General features: G+C 41.4%; 1 protein-coding gene across 1 annotated transcript in view; it reads right to left on the reverse strand.

The window, feature by feature from the left end:
* Positions 1 to 3,256: 3,256 nt before the first annotated feature.
* The window catches only part of tbcd (tubulin folding cofactor D), a 68,977-nt gene continuing 51,029 nt past the window's right edge, over positions 3,257 to 21,204 (reverse strand). The window contains exons 30-39 of the mRNA XM_062036502.1: positions 18,499 to 18,582; positions 18,229 to 18,387; positions 18,017 to 18,155; positions 14,676 to 14,797; positions 10,368 to 10,445; positions 8,162 to 8,248; positions 7,979 to 8,066; positions 7,794 to 7,903; positions 7,631 to 7,715; positions 3,257 to 3,380 (exon numbers count right to left, since the gene is read on the reverse strand). Coding sequence (XP_061892486.1) covers positions 3,369 to 3,380; positions 7,631 to 7,715; positions 7,794 to 7,903; positions 7,979 to 8,066; positions 8,162 to 8,248; positions 10,368 to 10,445; positions 14,676 to 14,797; positions 18,017 to 18,155; positions 18,229 to 18,387; positions 18,499 to 18,582 — 964 coding nt within the window. The 3' untranslated portion in view covers positions 3,257 to 3,368. The remainder of the gene's footprint in view (positions 3,381 to 7,630; positions 7,716 to 7,793; positions 7,904 to 7,978; positions 8,067 to 8,161; positions 8,249 to 10,367; positions 10,446 to 14,675; positions 14,798 to 18,016; positions 18,156 to 18,228; positions 18,388 to 18,498; positions 18,583 to 21,204) is intronic.

Consider the following 21,204-nt stretch of genomic DNA (forward strand, 5'->3'; position numbering starts at 1 on the left):
GTATCGTGACATGGCCTAAACATATCCACATATATATGGTGTATGGTGACATGGACTAAACATATCCACATATATATGGTGTATCGTGACATGGACTAAACATATCCACATATATATGGTGTATCGTGACATGGACTAAACATATCCACATATATATGGTGTATGGTGACATGGACTAAACATATCCACATATATATGGTGTATCGTGACATGGACTAAACATATCCACATATATATGGTGTATCGTGACAAGGACTAAACATATCCACATATATATGGTGTATCGTGACATGGACTAAACATATCCACATATATATGGTGTATCGTGACATGGACTAAACATATCCACATATATATGGTGTATCGTGACATGGACTAAACATATCCACATATATATGGTGTATGGTGACATGGACTAAACATATCCACATATATATGGTGTATCGTGACATGGACTAAACATATCCACATATATATGGTGTATCGTGACAAGGACTAAACATATCCACATATATATGGTGTATCGTGACATGGACTAAACATATCCACATATATATGGTGTATCGTGACATGGACTAAACATATCCACATATATATGGTGTATCGTGACATGGACTAAACATATCCACATATATATGGTGTATGGTGACATGGACTAAACATATCCACATATATATGGTGTATCGTGACATGGACTAAACATATCCACATATATATGGTGTATCGTGACATGGACTAAACATATCCACATATATATGGTGTATCGTGACATGGACTAAACATATCCACATATATATGGTGTATCGTGACATGGACTAAACATATCCACATATTAATAAAAGGCCATATCGCCCAGCCCTAGAAGTGCTACAGGAAAATACCAACAAAACAGGAAAAGCCACCGAAATAGGAGCGAAAGACAAGAACTAAAACCCGACACACAGGAAAACATCAAAGACCTCAAAATAAGTCACGACGTGATGTGACACGTCGTGACAGTACACCTACTTTGAGACAAGAGTTATAGTGAAGCATGCTTGGTTATGCTTTGAATTCATATCCAACAATTGCGAAAACTACTTTTTATTGTCCAATATTGGCTGCTGATTTTTCAATGATTTCTCCTGGTTGTGTACCTCTGGATTTTTTTCAATGAATACAATGTGCCTTGGCCAGAAAAGGTTGGAAAAACCCACTCTAGGGGGCGCTCTTGGCCCAACAACAACCGGCCCTATGGCTAAGAAACACTGCTTTTAAAGGCCTACTGAAATGAATTTTTATTTATTTAAACGGGAATAGCAGATCCATTCTATGTGTCATACTTGATCATTTCGCGATATTGCCATATTTTTGATGAAAGGATTTAGTAGAGAAAATCGACGATAAAGTTTGCAACTTTTGCTCGCTGATAAAAAAAAGCCTTGCCTGTACCGGAAGTAGCGTGACGTCACCAGAGGAAGGACTCCTCATATTCTACCATTGTTTTCAATAGAGCGAGAGAGATTCGGACCGAGAAAGCGACGATTACCCCATTAATTTGAGCGAAGATGAAAGATTTGTGGATGAGGAAAGTGAGAGTGAAGGACTAGAGAGGCAGTGCAGGATGTATCTTTTTTCGCTCTGACCGTAACTTAGGTACAAGGGTTCATTGGATTCCACACTTTCTCCTTTTTCTATTGTGGATCACGGATTTGTATTTTAAACCACCTCGGATACTATATCCTCGCGAAATGGACATTCACAGTGACTTTTATCTCCACGACAATACATCGGCGAAGCTCTTTAGCTACGGAGCTAACGTGATAGCATCGGGCTCAAATGCAGATAGAAATAAAAGAAATAAACCCCTGACTGGAAGGATAGACAGAAGATCAACAATACTATTAAACCATGGACATGTAAATACACGGTTAATGCTTTCCAGCCTGGTGAAGCTTAACAATGCTGTTGCTAACGACGCCATTGAAGCTAACTTAGCAACGGGACCTCACAGAGCTATGCTAAAAACATTAGCGCTCCACCTACGCCAGCCAGCCCTCATCTGCTCATCAACACCCGTGCTCACCTGCGTTCCAGCGATCGACGGCGCGACGAAGGACTTCACCCGATCATCCGTGCGGTCGGCGGCTAGCGTTGGCTAGCGCGTCTGCTATCCATCTCAAAGTCCTCCTGGTTGTGTTGCTGCAGCCAGCCGCTAATACACAGATCCCACCTACAACGTTCTTCTTTGCAGCCTCCATTGTTAATTAAACAAATTGCAAAAGATTCACCAACACAGATGTCCAGAATACTGTGGAATTTTGAGATGAAAACAGAGCTTTTTTGTATTGGATTCAATGGGGTACCGATACTTCCGTTTATCTATTGACGTCACGCGCATACGTCATCATACATAGACGTTTTCAACCGGAAGTTTAGCGGGAAATTTAAAATGTCACTTTATAAGTTAACCCGGCCGTATTGGCATGTGTTGCAATGTTAAGATTTCATCATTGATATATAAACTATCAGACTGCGTGGTCGCTAGTAGTGGCTTTCAGTAGGCCTTTAAAGTATGTTGACGGTTTGTCCCTGCTTGCTAAAAAATGACTTGGGCACAACTAGCTAACTATCAACACAACTAGCTAACTGTCAACACAACTAGCTAACTATCAACACAACTAGCTAACTGTCAACAAAACTAGCTAACTGTCAACACAACTAGCTAACTATCAACACAACTAGCTAACTGTCAACACAACTAGCTAACTGTCAACACAACTAGCTAACTGTCAACACAACTAGCTAACTATCAACACAACTAGCTAACTGTCAACACAACTAGCTAACTATCAACACAACTAGCTAACTGTCAACACAACTAGCTAACTATCAACACAACTAGCTAACTATCAACACAAGCACAAGCCGCTCATTCAGGGATTAAGTGTGCCTTCCCCACAGGACAAATGAAGAAACAATCCTTGTTAAAGTAATCATATTACCAAAGAATGTATTGCAATATGCCCAAGATTCTTAGTCCAAGACCAAGACGCAACAATCGCAGCTCTGTCAAGAGCCAGGCCGAGGACAAAGTGGACACTATGAGCAACACAATGGCTTCTGTCTCGTACGCCGATAAGCAAAGAAGGGTGTGAGTGCTAAAATGCTTCAATTGTGGAGGGTTTTACCTGCCAGGGGAGCTCTAATTTGACATGCACACACAATAACGCGGACAGACGACTTTCAATTGGAACAAAATAGTCCACGCGGGGGATTTTTGTTACTATTTATTATCATGTAAAAACATGATTTCGAGCAGCGTAAACCATGCATGATGTCATTCAGTCATTATTTTCTACCTTGCTTTAAGCACACGTTCAGGAATGTCAGCCAGGTTTCTGTTGGCAAAAAGAGACACTAGTTCAAAACAAGATGGTTAATACAAAACAGTTATAGTTCATGCACAAATTGGGTCAAAGCAGTGCGCTGAGCGGTCACAACTTTAGGAACAGCAACGAAATCGAATGAGATAATTACGCTAATCTGACCATAAATGTTCCAAATAAAAACATCTATTCAACTACAAAAGCCAAAAGCAGTAAAGTTGGCACAAAATAATTTGTAAATAAAAAGAGAATACAATGATTTGCAAATCCTTTTCAACTTATATTCAATTGAATAGACTGCAAAGACAAGATATTTCATGTTCACACTTTTCAAATAATCATGAACTTAGAATTTAATGGCAGCAACACATTGCAAACAAGGCATTTTTACCAGTGTGTTACATGGCCTTTCCTTTTAACAACACTCAGTAAAGGTTTGGGAACTGAGGAGACACATTTTTTAAGTGGAATTCTTTCCCATTCTTGCTTGATGTACAGCTTAAGTTGTTCAACAGTCTCCCTTCTCATATTTTAGCCTTCACACATTTTCAATGGGAGACAGGTCTGGACTACAGGCAGGCCAGTCTAGTACCCGCACTCTTTTACTACGAAGCCACGCTGTTGTAACACGTGGCTTGGCATCGTCTTGCTGAAATAAGCAGGGGCGTCCATGATAACGTTGCTTGGATGGCAACATATGTTGCTCCAAAAGCTGTATTTACCTTTCACAGATGTGTAAGTTACCCATGTCTTGGCCACTAATACACCATTTGCAGGCATCAAATTCCAAATGAGCTAATGTTTACAAAAAATAACATAGTTTACCAGTTGGAACGTTAAGTATCTTGTCTTTGCAGGCTATTCAATTGAATATAAGTTGAAAAGGATTTGTTGTATTCTCTTTTTATTTACCATTTACACAACGTGACAACTTCACTGCTTTTGGGTTTTGTAGTATAAATGGCTGCCTTTGCAATATTATGAAAATCTTGCAACTTTATCTCCCTCCGCACGTGCCCTTAAGTGTTGCTTGTTGTTGTGAAAGTTGTGCGTTGACACTTGCCGTACTGTACTTATGATGAATAGGGATGATACTCGAAACCGGTTTTCTCGGTTGTTTGATAAGAAAAGAACCGAGTCCTCGGACTCGAATCCCTTTTTGAGAACCGGTACCCGTTATCGAGACCACTATAGTAAAGGAAAAGAGTTGATTCTTTATTCGAATCCCGTCCCGACCAGAAATGCTCCGTGGGACATCACAAGAAATGACGTCACGTAGCTCAGTCATTAGGCGCAGATAGCGAAAGCAGGAAAACAATGGACGGGAAAAAGCGCTCCAAGGTGTAATAAAGTTAAAAACAAAAGCTATAATCCATCGAATAACTTTACTGAGAGATTTTAACAGGGTAAAACACATGACCAACACTTTTACCACCAACCGGAAACATAGCAACCAGGCTAGCAACGCACCTCCTTTACGGGAGCTGTCACAACGTTCTTAAAACAACCGCAGCACATACATATATATACAACATATCTCCCTTTTTTAACTTTTGTTTTTCTTTCCTTGTAAACGTTACAAAATCACACTGTAGATGTGTTGTCTGTCTAATTATAAATAATGCAGACGAGGCGTGTTGGCTGAGTTCTTGACGTTTACTTTCACAGCGTGCTCATTCTTAGCTGCCGGGTGGCGACATGCAACAACACTTTTCGGGGCTACCGCGCATGCTCGTCACTCCCGTTGCATGCTGGGTAGTGTAGTTGTTATATTCCCTAGCTCATAACATCTTTCCCCATATAAGGAAATAATGTTAACTCAAAGTGTATTTCTTTTTTTAGCTTTAACTTTTCATTTTTTAGCATTGTAACCACATTTGCAAACAACTTTTCTCTTCATAGAATTTTCTGTCAATAAAGAAATAAAGTGCAAAAATGTCAAAGCATCATAACAAACAGTTATGTTCCAATAGCAGCAGAAGTGCACTTTTTGGAGAGCTGTATTATTTTCAGTTTTGTGCCCAAGGGACTGATTTTATTTAACACTATATTATTATTTATACACCTATAGTGATCACAGAGACAGCTTGTTTTTGTGTTACTGTATATATTTGTTTCTCTGAAAAATCCCACTTAATATACTTTGGGTAACAATAGTCAATATTTATTTATTTTATTTTATTTTTTTTAGGTGGGTAACAGTCAATATTTATTTATTTATTAGATTTTATTTTTTTCTTATATAATAAAAGTGAGCTTTTGTTAAACCAAATATTGTGTGTTTTTTTTCCATATACAACAACCTATCTGGACTCCATAAGAGAATCGATAAGGAATCGGTTCGATAAGAGGATTCGATAACAGGCTCGAACTCGATAATTTCTTATCAAACATCATCCCTACTGATGAACTCATCAGCGGTATTAATTCAAACTACCGTACTTTTCGGAGTGTAAGTCGCACCGGCCGAAAATGCATAATAAAGAAGGAAAAAAACATATATAAGTCGCACTGGAGTATAAGTCGCATTTTTGGAGGAAATGTATTTGATAAAAGCCAACACCAAGAATAGACATTTGAAAGGCAATTTAAAATGTCTAAAGAATAGTGAACAACAGGCTGAATAAGTGTACGTTATATGAGGCATAAATAACCAACTGGTATGTTAACGTAACATATTATGGTAAGAGTCATTCAAATAACTATAACATATAGAACATGCTATACGTTTACCAAACAATCTGTCACTCCTAATCGCTAAATCGCATGAAATCTTATACGTCTAGTCCAGACCTGGGCATTCTGCGGCCCGCGGGCCGCATCCGGCCATTTGTGCGTCCCTGTCCGGCCCGCGTGAGGCCAATTATAAATTACAAAATACATTTTAAAAAGTATCTATGTCGAGTGTGCAATACATCGGTGCTGCTTTTGTTTTGAAAATCGTTATTTGTATTTATTCCGTATGGACGTATGCGTGTGCGTGATTGTGAGTGAATGTGAACAGCTGCAATCATTAATTACAAAATAAAGTTGAAAAAACATCTATGTCGTGCGCGCAATACAACTGTGCTGCTTTTATTTTGAAAGGTATTATTTATGGGCGTGTGTCCGTGTGTAACCTGCGAGTGAAGGTGCACATGCAGCGACAAGTGATGCACGGTTTACACCCGAGACGCTAAAAAGAGAAAAGTTGATGAAGAATGGCGTGTTTTCAACAAGACATGGACTGCCAAGCAACGTTCCCTCTAAGGTGCGTGCCTGCGCAATTGCGCACTGCTCAAGCGTCCTCTGCGCGCAGCAAATATATGCCGCGCACCAAATCAAATCCCATCTGAATTCTAAACAAAATAAACATATTTATTCTATGGAATTTTGCAATGCAACTTTGAGTGACAGTGACCATAAGCGGCCCTAACGGTGTTCGTCAACACCGTTCAATTGAACACCGTTCAATTATTGTAACGTCTATCGAGATGCTTCGAGGACAGGAATTATATCGATCACTTTATTGAACAAAACTGTTTATATTCGGACATAACCACACCAAAAACATGAGTAAAACACTTCTATCTGGAAAAACTAGTCATTTTCTGCCGTACAAACCAGGCCAAAAGCAACTTGTCATCTGTCACCAACACGCATAGCACTAAACCACTGGTGCGTTTATGGCCACACAAAAAGTCGGACAACTCAAACACCACACAAAGTTACACTATGACTCCTCAGTCATACGTGTGCTTATTTTACTGTCATTTATTATTAATGTTAATTTATTTATATTAGTCATGGAATGCTGTTACACACACTATGTTGAAGTATTACTATTATTATTAATTATTATTATTTATCTTACGGTATACATAAAAAATAATATTGAGCAAAATTTAATTGAAATATTGTCGATGTGGCCCTCCAGCAGTGCTCGGGTTGCTCATGCGGCCCCCGGTAAAAATTAATTGCCCACCCCTGGTCTAGTCTCTTACGTGAATGAGATCAATAATATTATTTGATATTTTACGCTAATGTGTTAATCATTTCACACATAAGTCGCTCCTGAGTATAAGTCGCACCCCTGGCCAAACTATGAAAAAAACTGCCACTTATAGTCCGAAAAATACGGTAAGCAGTTTGCTCTTTCCTTCATTACAGCAATGATTCTTTTTTGCCATTTATCGCCTGTTTCCAATCAACACAACGTCCTCTTTGCAGCTACATTTTAGGCTCTTACTTGGATGTCATCACATGGGATAGATGTGTTATACCTTAGCAATCAGCCGTGGCCTGGGGACTCCCAGCCAATCACAAAGCTGATTTCTGGGGTCCCGCAGTATGGCAGGGTCACTCTCCCTGGACCCAGGAAGCAAACGTTGACATTTCCACAATCTACGAAAGAACTGCATGAAATGATGGAATGTGGCTTTTTACCAGTTAGTGTCACTCAGCAGAGTCATGACATCATCCAAAACCTCGGGATCAACAACGTCATCGTAGGTCAGCAGCATCTCGTACATCTGGCTTGCAGTGGTTGTCCTTATCTGCAGAAGAAACGTTGCATGACCGTTCCACGAGGAAATAAGATCATTCCTTTTTGTGTTAACTTGGGGACGTACCACGAGGAACGAATGGCAGAGCAACAGCATCAGCTGGAAGAGGATCTTCTTCCTGACGTCACCCTGGAACTGGATGAGGCCACAGTATCTGGCAATGGAGTGGTTGGTACAAGTAAACATGGATGTTGACTCTCCAAGACAGGAAGCAGGGCACACGTCTTATCAAGTGGCAATGAAACTCACACGGCGATGCAGGCACGGAGCTTGGAGATATCTCTGCATCTCCTGATGCCTTCACACAGAGCCAGGAGGTCCATGCAGAACTGGTGACTGGCAACGTAGAACATACGCTGACAAAGTAGTCCACCACTTTAAAGGCCTACTGAAAGCCACTACTAGCGACCACGCGGTCTGATAGTTTATATATCAATGATGAAATCTTAACATTGCAACTAGGGATGTCCGATAATATCGGCCTACCGATATTATCGGCCGATAAATGCGTTAAAATGTAATATCGGAAATTATCGGTATCGTTTTTTTTATTATCTGTATCGTTTTTAAATTTTTTTTTATTAAATCAACATAAAAAACACAAGATACACTTACAATTAGTGCACCAACCCAAAAAACCTCCCTCCCCCCATTTCTTTCTGTTATCAATATTCTGGTTCCTACATTATATATCAATATATATCAATACAGTCTGCAAGGGATACAGTCCGTAAGCACACATGATTGTGCATGCTGCTGCTCCACTAATAGTACTAACCTTTAACACTTCATTTTACTCATTTTCATTCATTACTAGTTTCTATGTAACTGTTTTTATATTGTTTTACTTTCTTTTTTATTCAAGAAAATGTTTTTAATTTAGTTATCTTATTTTATTATTATTTTTAAAAAGTACCTTATCTTCACCATACCTGGTTGTCCAAATTAGGCATAATAATGTGTTAATTCCACGACTGCATATATCGGTTGATATCGGTATCGGTAATTAAAGAGTTGGACAATATCGGAATATAGGATATCGGCAAAAAGCCATTATCGGACATCCCTAATTGCAACACATGCCAATACGGCCGGGTTAACTTATAAAGTGCCATTTTAAATTTCCCGCGAAACTTCCGGTTGAAAACGTCTATGTATGATGACGTATGCGCGTGACGTCAATGGTTGAAACGGAAGTATTCGGACACATTGTATCCAATACAAAAAGCTCTGTTTTCATCTCACAACTCCACAGTATTCTGGACATCTGTGTTGGTGAATCTTTTGCAATTTGTTTAATGAACAATGAAGACTGCAAAGAAGAAAGTTGCAGGTGGGATCGGTGTATTAGCGGCTGGCTGCAGCAACACAACCAGGAGGACTTTGACTTGGATAGCAGACGCGCTATCCGACGCTAGCCGCCGACCGCATCTATGATCGGGTGAAGTCCTTCGTCGCTCCGTCGATCGCTGGAATGCAGGTGAGCACGGGTGTTGATGAGCAGAAGAGGGCTGGCTGGCGTAGGTGGATAGCTAATGTTTTTAGCATAGCTCTGTGAGGTCCCGTAGCTAAGTTAGCTTCAATGGCGTCGTTAGTAACAGCATTGTTAAGCTTCGCCGGGCTGGAAAGCATTAGCCGTGTAGTTACATGTCCATGGTTTAATAGTATTGTTGATTTTCTGTCTATCCTTCCAGTCAGGGGTTTATTTATTTTGTTTCTATCTGCAGTTAAGCCCGATGCTATCACGTTAGCTCCGTAGCTAAAGTGCTTCGCCGATGTATTGTCGTGGAGATAAAAGTCTCTGTGAATGTCCATTTGGCGTTCTCGACTCTCATTTTCAAGAGGATATAGTATCCCAGGTGGTTTAAAATACAAATCCGTGATCCACAATAGAAAAAGGAGCGAGTGTGGAATCCAATGAGCCAGCTTGTACCTAAGAAAAAAGATGCGTCCTGCACTGCACTCTAGTCCTTTACTCTGACGTTCCTCATCCACAAATCTTTCATCCTGGCTCAAATTAATGGGGTAATCGTCGCTTTCTCGGTCCGAATCTCTCTCGCTGCTGGTGTAAACAATGGGGAAATGTGAGGAGCCTTTCAACCTGTGACGTCACGCTACTTCCGCTACAGGCAAGGCTTTTTTTATCAGCGACCAAAAGTTGCGAACTTTATTGTCGATGTTCTCTACTAAATCCTTTCAGCAAAATTATGGCAATATCGCAAAATGATCAAGTATGACACATAGAATGGATCTGCTATTCCCGTTTAAATAAAAAAAATTCATTTCAGTAGGCCTTTAACTCATACAGTGGTAACTTTCGACATTATTTCTTATGGGCAACATTTGCTTTGGCTTCCGTACGTTTCGGTTGTCGACTGTCCCTTTGGACCAGATTAATAACAAAACCCGAGGTACCACTGTATTGAAATATGAAAAGTGTTGCAGTGACACTCACTTTTCTTCTGTTGTAAAGATCTCAAAGGAGCTGTTAGACAACATCTGATTGAGCATCTTGAGGAAAGGGAGGGCAATCCTACACAAATACACAGAAAATAAACATTTGATTAAAGCAAATCATATTCCTACATATGGTTAAAAACAACACCCAGTATGATGCAGTACAGATCTATAGTACTGCAAACTGCACAAAAATAAACATATGGTATACAATAGTGTTTCTACATGATTACACCTTCTTTGACGAGTGGTCAAAATGATTTGGAGGACATGCTAGCATACATGTAATACAGGTGTTGTCAATGCATTACACACAATGTTAATGACTTCTAGACAGTTTGCAACCTCTGTCAAGATGATTGTGTTGTTCTTCAGCAAAACCCCCATGAGCACATAGTGGGGCAGGCCCCCCTGGGGTGTGCAGTGGGATGCCAGGTGGGGTGCGTGTGACCACAACACTTCAAACCCCGCTTTTGAAAAGCCGTGCACTACAACAAGTTCCACGTTTTGATTAAAAAAACAATTGTTTTATTATTTTTGTTTTGTAGGTTAGTGTTTTATATATTCTGCTCCTGGGTTAATGTTGCAATTAAATTTTAGTTTACAGTATCAAATGGTCCAAGTCGGTCCAAAAAATGGTTATAGTTTCAGTAAGGATTTTTTTAAATTACAGGCAAATTGATGCACTTTAACTCTAAAGGCTTAGTGGCCACATGCGTGGACAGCACCTTTTCCAAAATTGTGTACACTACTGAATTGGGGTCTTATGGACACTTATACTGCCATCTGGTGGTGTCAGAAGAGTATAACATACAATGGTATTTGGAGAAAAAAAAGTGTAATAATAAGAATTATGTAACGCAGGTGTCAAATTCATACCTTTTTGAATTGGACTGGTATGATCTTGCCTGCTAGTTACTCTTTGAGTGCTGTGCGTGCTTCCGGGTCACGTGACCGCCGCGGTCCAATTAGCTGGGCTTATAAGCCGGTACCAGGAAGTGGCCAGCAGACAGACCGATTGTATGCTCGAGGTAGGGTTTTTATTCTAGTTTCACCTGTAATATTGTGCTGACTGAGTATAAACTAAAATGCCTACTTTGTAACTTTATAGAGCCGACTACCAGCGCCGGAGTTTTTTTTTCTCATTAAGCTGTGTGTGACGGTAGAAGAGTTGGTGAGTCCATATTTATCAACATAGCACCTTTAGCATGTATGTTTCTTCGATTGTTTTCATTGCAGCAGTCTTTGCAGCATATTCTCAATCGTCCATATACAAGGTTAATGATTTAAACCTTTGATAACTATCTGTGTATTTAATGTACTATTAAATGCGTTTTGATAATAAGCACGTTTAGTGCACTGATTGTTTTGTATAGGTCATATTTATGCTGCTAATAGTTATTTTGGCATTTTATTGCATATTGTGATTCTGACATGTAGTGATTTATATTGCACAATATTGAGCAAAGAACTAGAACATATTCTGGATACTTTATAATACAATTAGTGTTATTTAAAGAAGATATTTTGTGTACACATGGATTTATAAGAATGTTCCTGGCTCTTACACAGGCCAGGCTTCTTCTTTTTTTTGATGGCGAGCTAAAGAAAGAAGAATCTAGTCCAAGGACTGGTTTTGGAAGATTCCAGCCAGGAACCACCACCTGTTCTGTCTGGGTGGGTAGGAGGCTCTCGAGCCGACCCTTTACATTTTTTTTCCCATCTTTAACCAGCAGTACATGGATTGTACTGCCATCCTTTTTTTCCCCCACGAACTCTAAGTCTGAACTGAGATTTATTCAGATCCAGAGACATTAATTAATGAAATTTGAATTGCGTATATATGTATATAGTCACTGTTGTTTTCCAGATTACTTTCCTGTTGAATGGCCATTCAACGTATTGTGTGTATATATCTGCTGTCCCTCACAAATGGTTTAATACACGGTGTTAACCAACCTGCAATTTGAGCTTTGCCTTCTCTCTCCAAGTCGAATCCCTAGTCTTTTGTTCCTAGCCCATAAAACCCCATATTTATTGCATTGATTGTAGCACGGATTGGTTACAATTAGCATGTCACTAAACATGAAGTACACTTTTGTTACTTATGGACTAAGTACATCATATCAAAAGATGATTCTTAGTTTTTATTCTAATTAGGGTCCAATAAGCCCAAATAGCAAAGAGAAATAAAAAAAAAAGCATGTAAACAAACAGCTTGGGCCTTAAGAGGTTAAGTCGTTTCTATTGCAGACTAAAAAACAATGTTAATAAAGTTATTCTTTGTTGTAAGTTGATCTAATTTTCTTTGTTTTCGTTAATGTTATAAGGATACAATGTTACGCAAATGTATACCTATAGACAAATGATACTGTTTATAGTCACAGCAGAGAGTGGGGGCGGAATGTTTTCTTCTTCCCAGGGGGTGCGTAACAGAAAATTATTGCGAGGCACTGCCCTACAGTTATAGTATAGTGGATGTTTTTAAAGCACATATGAGAAACTTCTAGTCAATCTGGGGTTTGAATGATCAGGTTTAATAATGGTTATTTGTCAGGAAAATAGTAGGGGCGCATGTTTTGGCAAAATGTTTCTTTTGTGTACAGCAGTTCAGCAGTAGAAGAGTTAGTACTTCTCAAATAATGGGGTGGTACCCACTGACTGAGAGGGCGTGGTAAAGTGTTGGATGGAAGGCAGGGGGTACTTTCAGTATTGGGCAGGGGGGGCATGACAGAGAATAATTGATTGACAAGCACTGGCTTACACAATCATGGTCACGCAGTGCCTCTCGACAGTTCCAGTCCATTCTATTTGTATTTAAAGGCCTACTGAAAGCCACTACTAGCACCACGCAGTCTGATAGTTTATATATCAATGATGAAATCTTAACATTGCAACACATGCCAATACGGCCGGGTTAACTTATAAAGTGACATTTAAAACTTCCCGGGAAATATCCGGCTGAAACGTCGCGGTATGATGACGTATGCGCGTGACGAAGTCAGAGTAACGGAAGTTATGGTACCCCGTAGAATCCTATACAAAAAGCTCTGTTTTCATTTCATAATTTCACAGTATTCTGGACATCTTTTGCAATTTGTTTAATGAACAATGAAGGCTGCAAAGAAGACAGTTGTAGGTGGGATCGGTGTATTAGCAGCGGACTACAGCAACACAACCAGGAGGACTTTATTGGAGCGCTAGCCGCGCTAGCCGCACTAGCCGCGCTAGCCGCCGACCTCACCTTGACTTCCTACGTCTCCGGGCCGCCAAACGCATCGGGTGAAGTCCTTCGTCCTTCTGCCGATCGCTGGAACGCAGGTGAGCACGGGTGTTGATGAGTAGATGAGGGCTGGCTGGCGTAGGTGGAGAGCTAATGTTTTTAGCATAGCTCTGCGAGGTCCCGTTGCTAAGTTGCTAAGTTAGCTTCAATGGCGTCGTTAGCACAGCATTGTTAACCTTCGCCAGCCTGGAAAGCATTAACCGTGTATTTACATGTCCACGGTTTAATAGTATTGTTGATTTTCTATCTATCCTTCCAGTCAGGGGTTTATTTTTTTGTTTCTATATGCAGTTAAAGCACGATGCTATCACGTTAGCTCGTAGCTAAAGCATTTCGCCGATGTATTGTCGTGGAGATAAAAGGCACTGAATGTCCATTTCGTGTTCTGGACTCTCATTTTCAAGAGGATATAGTATCCCAGGTGGTTTAAAATACAAATCCGTGATCCAAAATAGAAAAAGGAGAGTGTGGAATCCAATGAGCCAGCTTGTACCTAAGTTACGGTCAGAGCGAAAAAAGATACGTCCTGCACTGCCTCTCAAGTCCTTCACTGTAACGTTCCTCATCTACGAATCTTTCATCCTCGCTCAAATTAATGGGGTAATCGTCAATTTCTCGGTCCGAATCTCTCTCGCTCCATTGTAAACAACGGGGAATTGTGAGGAATACTAGCTCCTGTGACGTCACGCTACTTCCGCTACAGGCAAGGCTTTTTTTTATCAGCGAGCAAAAGTTGCGAACTTTATCGTCGATTTTCTCTACTAAATCCTTTCAGCAAAAATATGGCAATATCGCGAAATGATCAAGTATGACACATAGAATGGATCTGCTATTCCCGTTTAAATTTAAAAAAACAATTTCAGTAGGCCTTTAATGTCATTTGATAGTACATGTGCCTCATCAAATGTCTGCTCAGTGTCCGCATTTGAAGGCAGTTTGAGTTTCAGAAGATGATTGAAAACAATCCAGGGTGAAACAAGTGTATGCTTGTTGTTGAGTTAGGTGACAGCAGAAAGTTCGTACCTGTCGTTGCAAGCATTGTCCCTAAAGATTCTCAGCAACGTGTCTCTAAAGTGTTGTAGGGCGGCGTGGTCGTCCTGGATCCCCCGCAGGAATTCAAACGTAGACTGGGACGAGGAGTGCACCTGGAGAGGAGAGACATACGTCAGAATTGACAAGCTCAATGAACGTGACCATAATGCAACACCGTTAGCTACTTTGTTGTAGCTTTCTTGAGTGTCTGAAAAGGGAACTACTCTTTTTTGGGTAATTCTGCCTGTCGTTCACAATCATTACAACAAATATGAGGACGGATGGATTTTTTGAATGCATTCTATCTTGCAAATAAAAGTCGGCTTACAGCGGAGCCAATGGGAGCTCCTCTATTTCGCCCATAAAATCCAATAAATAACCATTCAAAAACAACCAACAATACATTTCGTGACTTGATTATTAACCAAGTATTATTGATATTGTTATTATAAGCGCTAACGCAGACAAACTATTTATAGCGGCGACGTGATCACTTCCGTGTGTGCCTATGTTTACATCATCAAGTGGTCTGCTGCTTCCTCGCTTCCCTGCTCCCTGTACGTTTATTTCTAGATCATATATCATGCACCTCACCTGGACAGAAGGCGTCTTCAGTAGGTATTGCGACAAGTTGGTACAGCCCTTTAGGGCCCGAAACTGGCGAGGAGGACTCTAAAAGATGCTTGGTGCCCCCCCCCCCTTTTCTTTGAGAGGACTATGGTCATTCTTCATCTAAATGGGAATATATAAACATCCCAGCAGTCTGCAACCCAATGACAGCAGACCTTGTATAGTAAGTGATGTTTTATTGAGAAACATGAGAAACATCTGCGGTCCCCTCCGAGGTTTCTCATTGTCATCCCATTGGTTTGAGTTTTTCCTTGCCCTGATGTGTGATCTGAGTCCAGGATGTCGTTGTGGCTTGTGCAGCCCTTTGAGACACTTGTGAGACAATGTGACACTTGGGACAATGAGAAACCTTGGAGGGGACCGCAGATGTGGGGTGTAATGGACGTCGAGTGGATCTAACATAATAGTGTGTGAGTCCAGCCCATAGTGGATCTAACATAATAGTGTGAGAGTCCAGCCCATAGTGGATCTAACATAATAGTGTGAGAGTCCAGTCCATAGTGGATCTTAACATAATAGTGTGAGAGTCCAGTCCATAGTGGATCTAACATAATAGTGAGAGTCCAGTCCATAGTGGATCTAACATAATAGTGTGAGAGTCCAGTCCATAGTGGATCTAACATAATAGTGTGAGGGTCCAGTCCATAGTGGATCTAACATAATAGTGAGAGTCCAGTCCATAGTGGATCTAACATAATATTGTGAGAGTCCAGTCCATAGTGGATCTAACATAATAGTGTGAGAGTCCAGTCCATAGTGGATCTAACATAATAGTGAGAGTTCAGTCCATAGTGGATCTAACATAATAGTGAGAGTCCAGTCCATAGTGGATCTAACATAATAGTGTGAGAGTCCAGTCCATAGTGGATCTAACATAATAGTGTGAGAGTCCAGTCCATAGTGGATCTAACATAATAGTGAGAGTCCAGTCCATAGTGGATCTAACATAATAGTGTGAGAGTCCAGTCCATAGTGGATCTAACATAGTGTGAGAGTCCAGTCCATAGTGGATCTAACATATTAGTGTGAGAGTCCAGTCCATAGTGGATTTAACATAATAGTGAGAGTCCAGTCCATAGTGGATCTAACATAATAGTGAGAGTCCAGTCCATAGTGGATCTAACATAATAGTGTGAGAGTCCAGTCCATAGTGGATCTAACATAATAGTGAGAGTCCAGTCCATAGTGGATCTAACATAATAGTGAGAGTCCAGTCCATAGTGGATCTAACATAATAGTGAGAGTTCAGTCCATAGTGGATCTAACATAATAGTGAGAGTCCAGTCCATAGTGGATCTAACATAATAGTGAGAGTCCAGTCCATAGTGGATCTAACATAATAGTGAGAGTCCAGTCTATAGTGGATCTAACATAATAGTGAGAGTTCAGTCCATAGTGGATCTAACATAATAGTGAGAGTCCAGTCCATAGTGGATCTAACATAATAGTGAGAGTCCAGTCCATAGTGGATCTAACATAATAGTGAGAGTCCAGTCCATAGTGGATCTAACATAATAGTGAGAGTTCAGTCCATAGTGGATCTAACATAGTGGATCTAGTTACATCATGAATATAAAACCTAAATGGAGGTGTCTGGATGTTTTTTAAGGGCCTTATAGGCGGTATTACGCGGCTCCCATAGGCTCCATAGCAAGCAAACTTTTGATCGTATTTATTTAATATTTCAAATGCAAAAAATAATAATTATATCCCAAAAAAAGTGCAGTTCCCCTTTAAGTCCTCATCTGCATTAAAAGAGCATGATTAAATGACAATGACTGATCTACACTACAACAAATTGTTTTATAAATAGACACACACGCTTGCTGATTAAAATCTTGTTAAGTAAACCACTTTTATAGGTCTCTGAACATGTCCTCATATGCCCACGGGAGCTGTGAATGGACGGTTCCTGGAAGGCTATTTGATGCTTTAACACAATCTGTGTGTGTGTGTGTGTGTGTGTGTGTGTGTGGGTGTGTGTGTGTGTGTGTGTGTGTGTGTGTGTGTGCCTGTGGTGTGGGAATGCTGATGTTGGCCCGTGTATTGATTCGGCTCTGGTTCATTTTACATTCAAACCTGAGCAAACATATCAATCTAAGAATGCACGTGTGGAAAAGCCAGCCTCTTTCCTTTCAATGTGTTGATTCACTCCACTGAAACAGGAACTTGATTTTTACTGACCTCGTCTGTGCAGTTTTTAGCTTGTTTTTTATCAGCTCCCAAAAGGCCGAGGGGAGAAAATGAGGTGAAGTGCTCTCAAGAGACAAGACTATGGACTCAGGATGAGTGGGTGGAATTGGCTTCAATAGTTACATGGCTCCCTCTGTTGGCCGGTTTTTGTCACACATAGGTTTGTAAATAAATATTGGAGATGCATGCTGACAAAAAACAACCTTAAATAATACTTTAAAAATACAGGAAAGATGCAAAGTTTATCCAACCAGATGGCCCTATTTTTTGTACCTTTTTTTTAATCTTTGTATCTGTATTTTAGCCAATTTAGGAGCATGAGGAAAGTAATTCATGGAAAAGGCTTATTAACAAAATGTCAAAATAAAAAAATAGGAACATAATATGACTCATTCATTAAAAGAGTTTCCTAATTTTGGGGTCAAATCTCCAAATGGGTCAGGGGCACATTCTAAAATCTTCAAAAACACAAGCTCGTCTATGAGTGTGTGTGTCTGTTAGCCACTTACAGTGGATTGGGTCATGCCTCCCACTGACACTGTGAGGCCTAGGAGGGTATGATACTGGTATTCCGGCAGCCCTAGTAATCGGGTTATATAGGGGAAGGCTTGGGACGGGGCGTTCCAGTTCAGACTGGTTTGGACTTCCCTAGAAAGGCAAGGAAATTGACAGGTGAATATGAGGTGACAAACAGGTGGCAGAGGACACAGGAGATGCTCACGGAGGGAAGATGCTCAGCAGCTCCTCTCGGTGGGGGATGTGCGGTACTGCAGGGTCAGAGCAGTGGAGAAGCTGCGTGAAGACGTTGCCAGCATGCGCTCTGTAGCGGTCGATCTTCTCTGCTGCCTGTCGGGCCAGGCCGCACATCATGCTCTTCACCCTTAAAGGAGGACGGATGCAGTGCAGATCATGTGTAATCATCGCCAAGACACCTTGCTCCTTCTTTGAAGCAACTAAGCAAGACAGTAATGTGTGAGGAACATCTACTCACTGGTCTGGTAGGAGAATTCCTGGAGCGGTTTTGGTCACCAGGATAGTCACATCCTTCAGGCTACTCATGGCTGCCTCCCTCACCCTGTGGAGGATTGAATAAGAAGCCAATGTCCACGTCATCTTCAAACTCTTCAACAAGGTTCCACCCCAGAGCTCAGCTTGGCAAGGATCAAAAATTGAACGCTGGGTGTGTATTTTGCGGTTTACAACATTTAGTCCGAAAGCTGGAGTATCGGGATTCAACCTAACCTTGTTTTTTTTACCGCAAGCATGATGTCTGTTGAATGCAGCCAAAGCGTTTCCATTCTAGTCAAGGTACCGGCACAGCATTGCCAGTCCAGAGCCCTCTGCCATATACAGTATATGCAGATTCTATTTTTGGCAGACGCCGGAGGATAGCAAATCAGCCATCTTCTTCTGCTTATTAGAGGTTGGGTTGCAGGGGCAGCAGCCTAAGCAGAGAAGCCCAGACTTCCCTCTCCCCAGCCACATTGCCCAGCTCCTCCCGGGAGATCCAAAGCTCATGACCATAGGTAAGGATGGGAACGTAGATCAACCGGAAAATTGAAATCTTTGCCTTCCAGATCAGCTCTTTCTTCACCACGACAGATCGATACAGGGTCGGCATCAATGCAGACGCCGCACCGATCTCACGATCCACTCTTCCTTCACTTGTGAACAAGACTCCGAGGTACTTGAACTCCTTCACTTGGGGCAAGATCTCCTCCCCAACTCCACCCTTTACAGACGAGAACCATGGATTTGGACTTGGAGGTGCTGATTCTCATCCCAGTTGCTTCACTCTTGGCTGCGAACCAATCCAGTGAGAGCACAAGATCCTGGCCAGATGAAGCTATCAGCACCACATCATCTGCAAAAAGCCGAGACTTAATCCTGCTGCCACCAAACCGGATCCCCTTAACGCCCTGACTGCGTCTATAAATTCTGTCCATAAAAGTGATGAACAGAACTCGTGTCAAAGGGCAGCCCTGGCGGAGTCCAACACTGTCTGGAAACGGGTCCAATTTACTGCCGGCAATGCGGACCAAGCTCGACACCGATCATACGCCACAATCAGGCGGTCCGATACCCCATACTTTTTGAGAACTCCCCTCAGGACTTCCCGAAGGGACACGGCTGAATGCCTTATCCAAGTCCACAAAGCACATGTAGACTGGTTGAGCAAACTCCCATGCACCCTCGAGGATCCTGCCAAGAGTATGGAGCTGGTCCACAGTTCCACGACCAAGACAAAAAACACAAAACACACTGCTCCTTCTGAATCGGAGGTTCGACTATACGGCGTCGCCTCCTCTCTAGTACAACTTAGTAGACCTTACTGGGAAAGCTGAGGAGTGTGATCCCACGATAGTTGGAACACACCCCCCCAGTTCCCCTTCTTAAAGAGAGGAACCACCACCATGGTCTGCCAATCCAGAGGCCCCGCCTTCAATGTCCAGGCAATGCTGCAGAGTCGTGTCAACCAAAACAGTCCCACAGCATCCAGAGCCTTAAGGAACTCTGGGCGGATCTCATCCACCCTTGGGGCTCTGCCATTGAGGAGCTCGTCAACCTCAACCCCAGAAATAGGAGAGTCTACCACAGATTCCCCCGGGACTGCTTCTTCATAGGAAGACGTGTACGTGGGACTGAGGGGGTCTTCCCCCCCTCTTGAAGTATTCCCTCCACCAATCCACCACATCCCGAGTTGAGGGTAAAATTAAACAACCATCCATCCATTTTGTACCACTTGCATCTCTCTGGGTCACGTGGCTGGCTGGAGCCTATCCCAGCTGAATTTGAATAAATTCAGAAAAAATCAGCTGGTGTGGTACAAAAGTCGTGCACAGACACAAAACAAAACACAGGGTTTATTTTCAAAATAAAATACTCAAGGCAGATAGTTCTTTTACGCAAATGTCATAAAGTGCGGAGATGTTCCACAGACCTTATGCATGTCGTGGAAATCCAAGGTGACGTGAAATATGAAGTGAAATATATTTATATAGCACTTTTCTCTAGTGACTCAAAGCCCTTTACATAGTGAAAGCCATTATCTAAGTTCCATTTAAAGCAGTGTGGGTGGCACTGGGAGCAGGTGGGTGACGTGTCTTGCCCAAGGACACAACACCTGTGACTAGGATGGCAGAAGCGGGGATCGAACCCGGAACCCTCAAGTTGCTGGCACGCCGCCCCGGGGTAAGAGTCAAGCTGAGTCCAAATCCTTTCGTCAAACATTCTTAAGGCGTTTGAGTTTCGCTTTGTTTTTACCTTTCATTGTGCTTAACTTATTTTTACACTTGTACGACAACTACGAATGGTAAAATTGAACTTCAAAATGTTGGCGGTGTACTTAAACGTTTGATGATGGTGACGGCTTGACCCAGGAACAGATTATTTTGTATTTCCATTACAGTGGTACCTTCCTACGCCCAACTTTGATAAAGAAAGTGAGAAACAGTACTGAATTTTAAAAAAAGAACTAAGGTGTGTCTGCATGGGTGTCCCACACCTCCTCGCTCATCGCTGTCTTCAATCAAGGTAAATAAAATGTCAAATGTTCGCTTATCCATTTATCACATACATTTATAACCATTCTCTATAAAATGTGTTTGGTGTTTAGTTTAGTTTATTAAGGATCCCCATTAGTCTACACCGCAGTGGAGACTATTCTTCCTGAGGTGCAGGCAAAAAACATCACACA

The sequence above is a fragment of the Entelurus aequoreus genome, linkage group LG25, assembly GCF_033978785.1.
Source record: "Entelurus aequoreus isolate RoL-2023_Sb linkage group LG25, RoL_Eaeq_v1.1, whole genome shotgun sequence".
NCBI lineage: Eukaryota > Metazoa > Chordata > Actinopteri > Syngnathiformes > Syngnathidae > Entelurus > Entelurus aequoreus.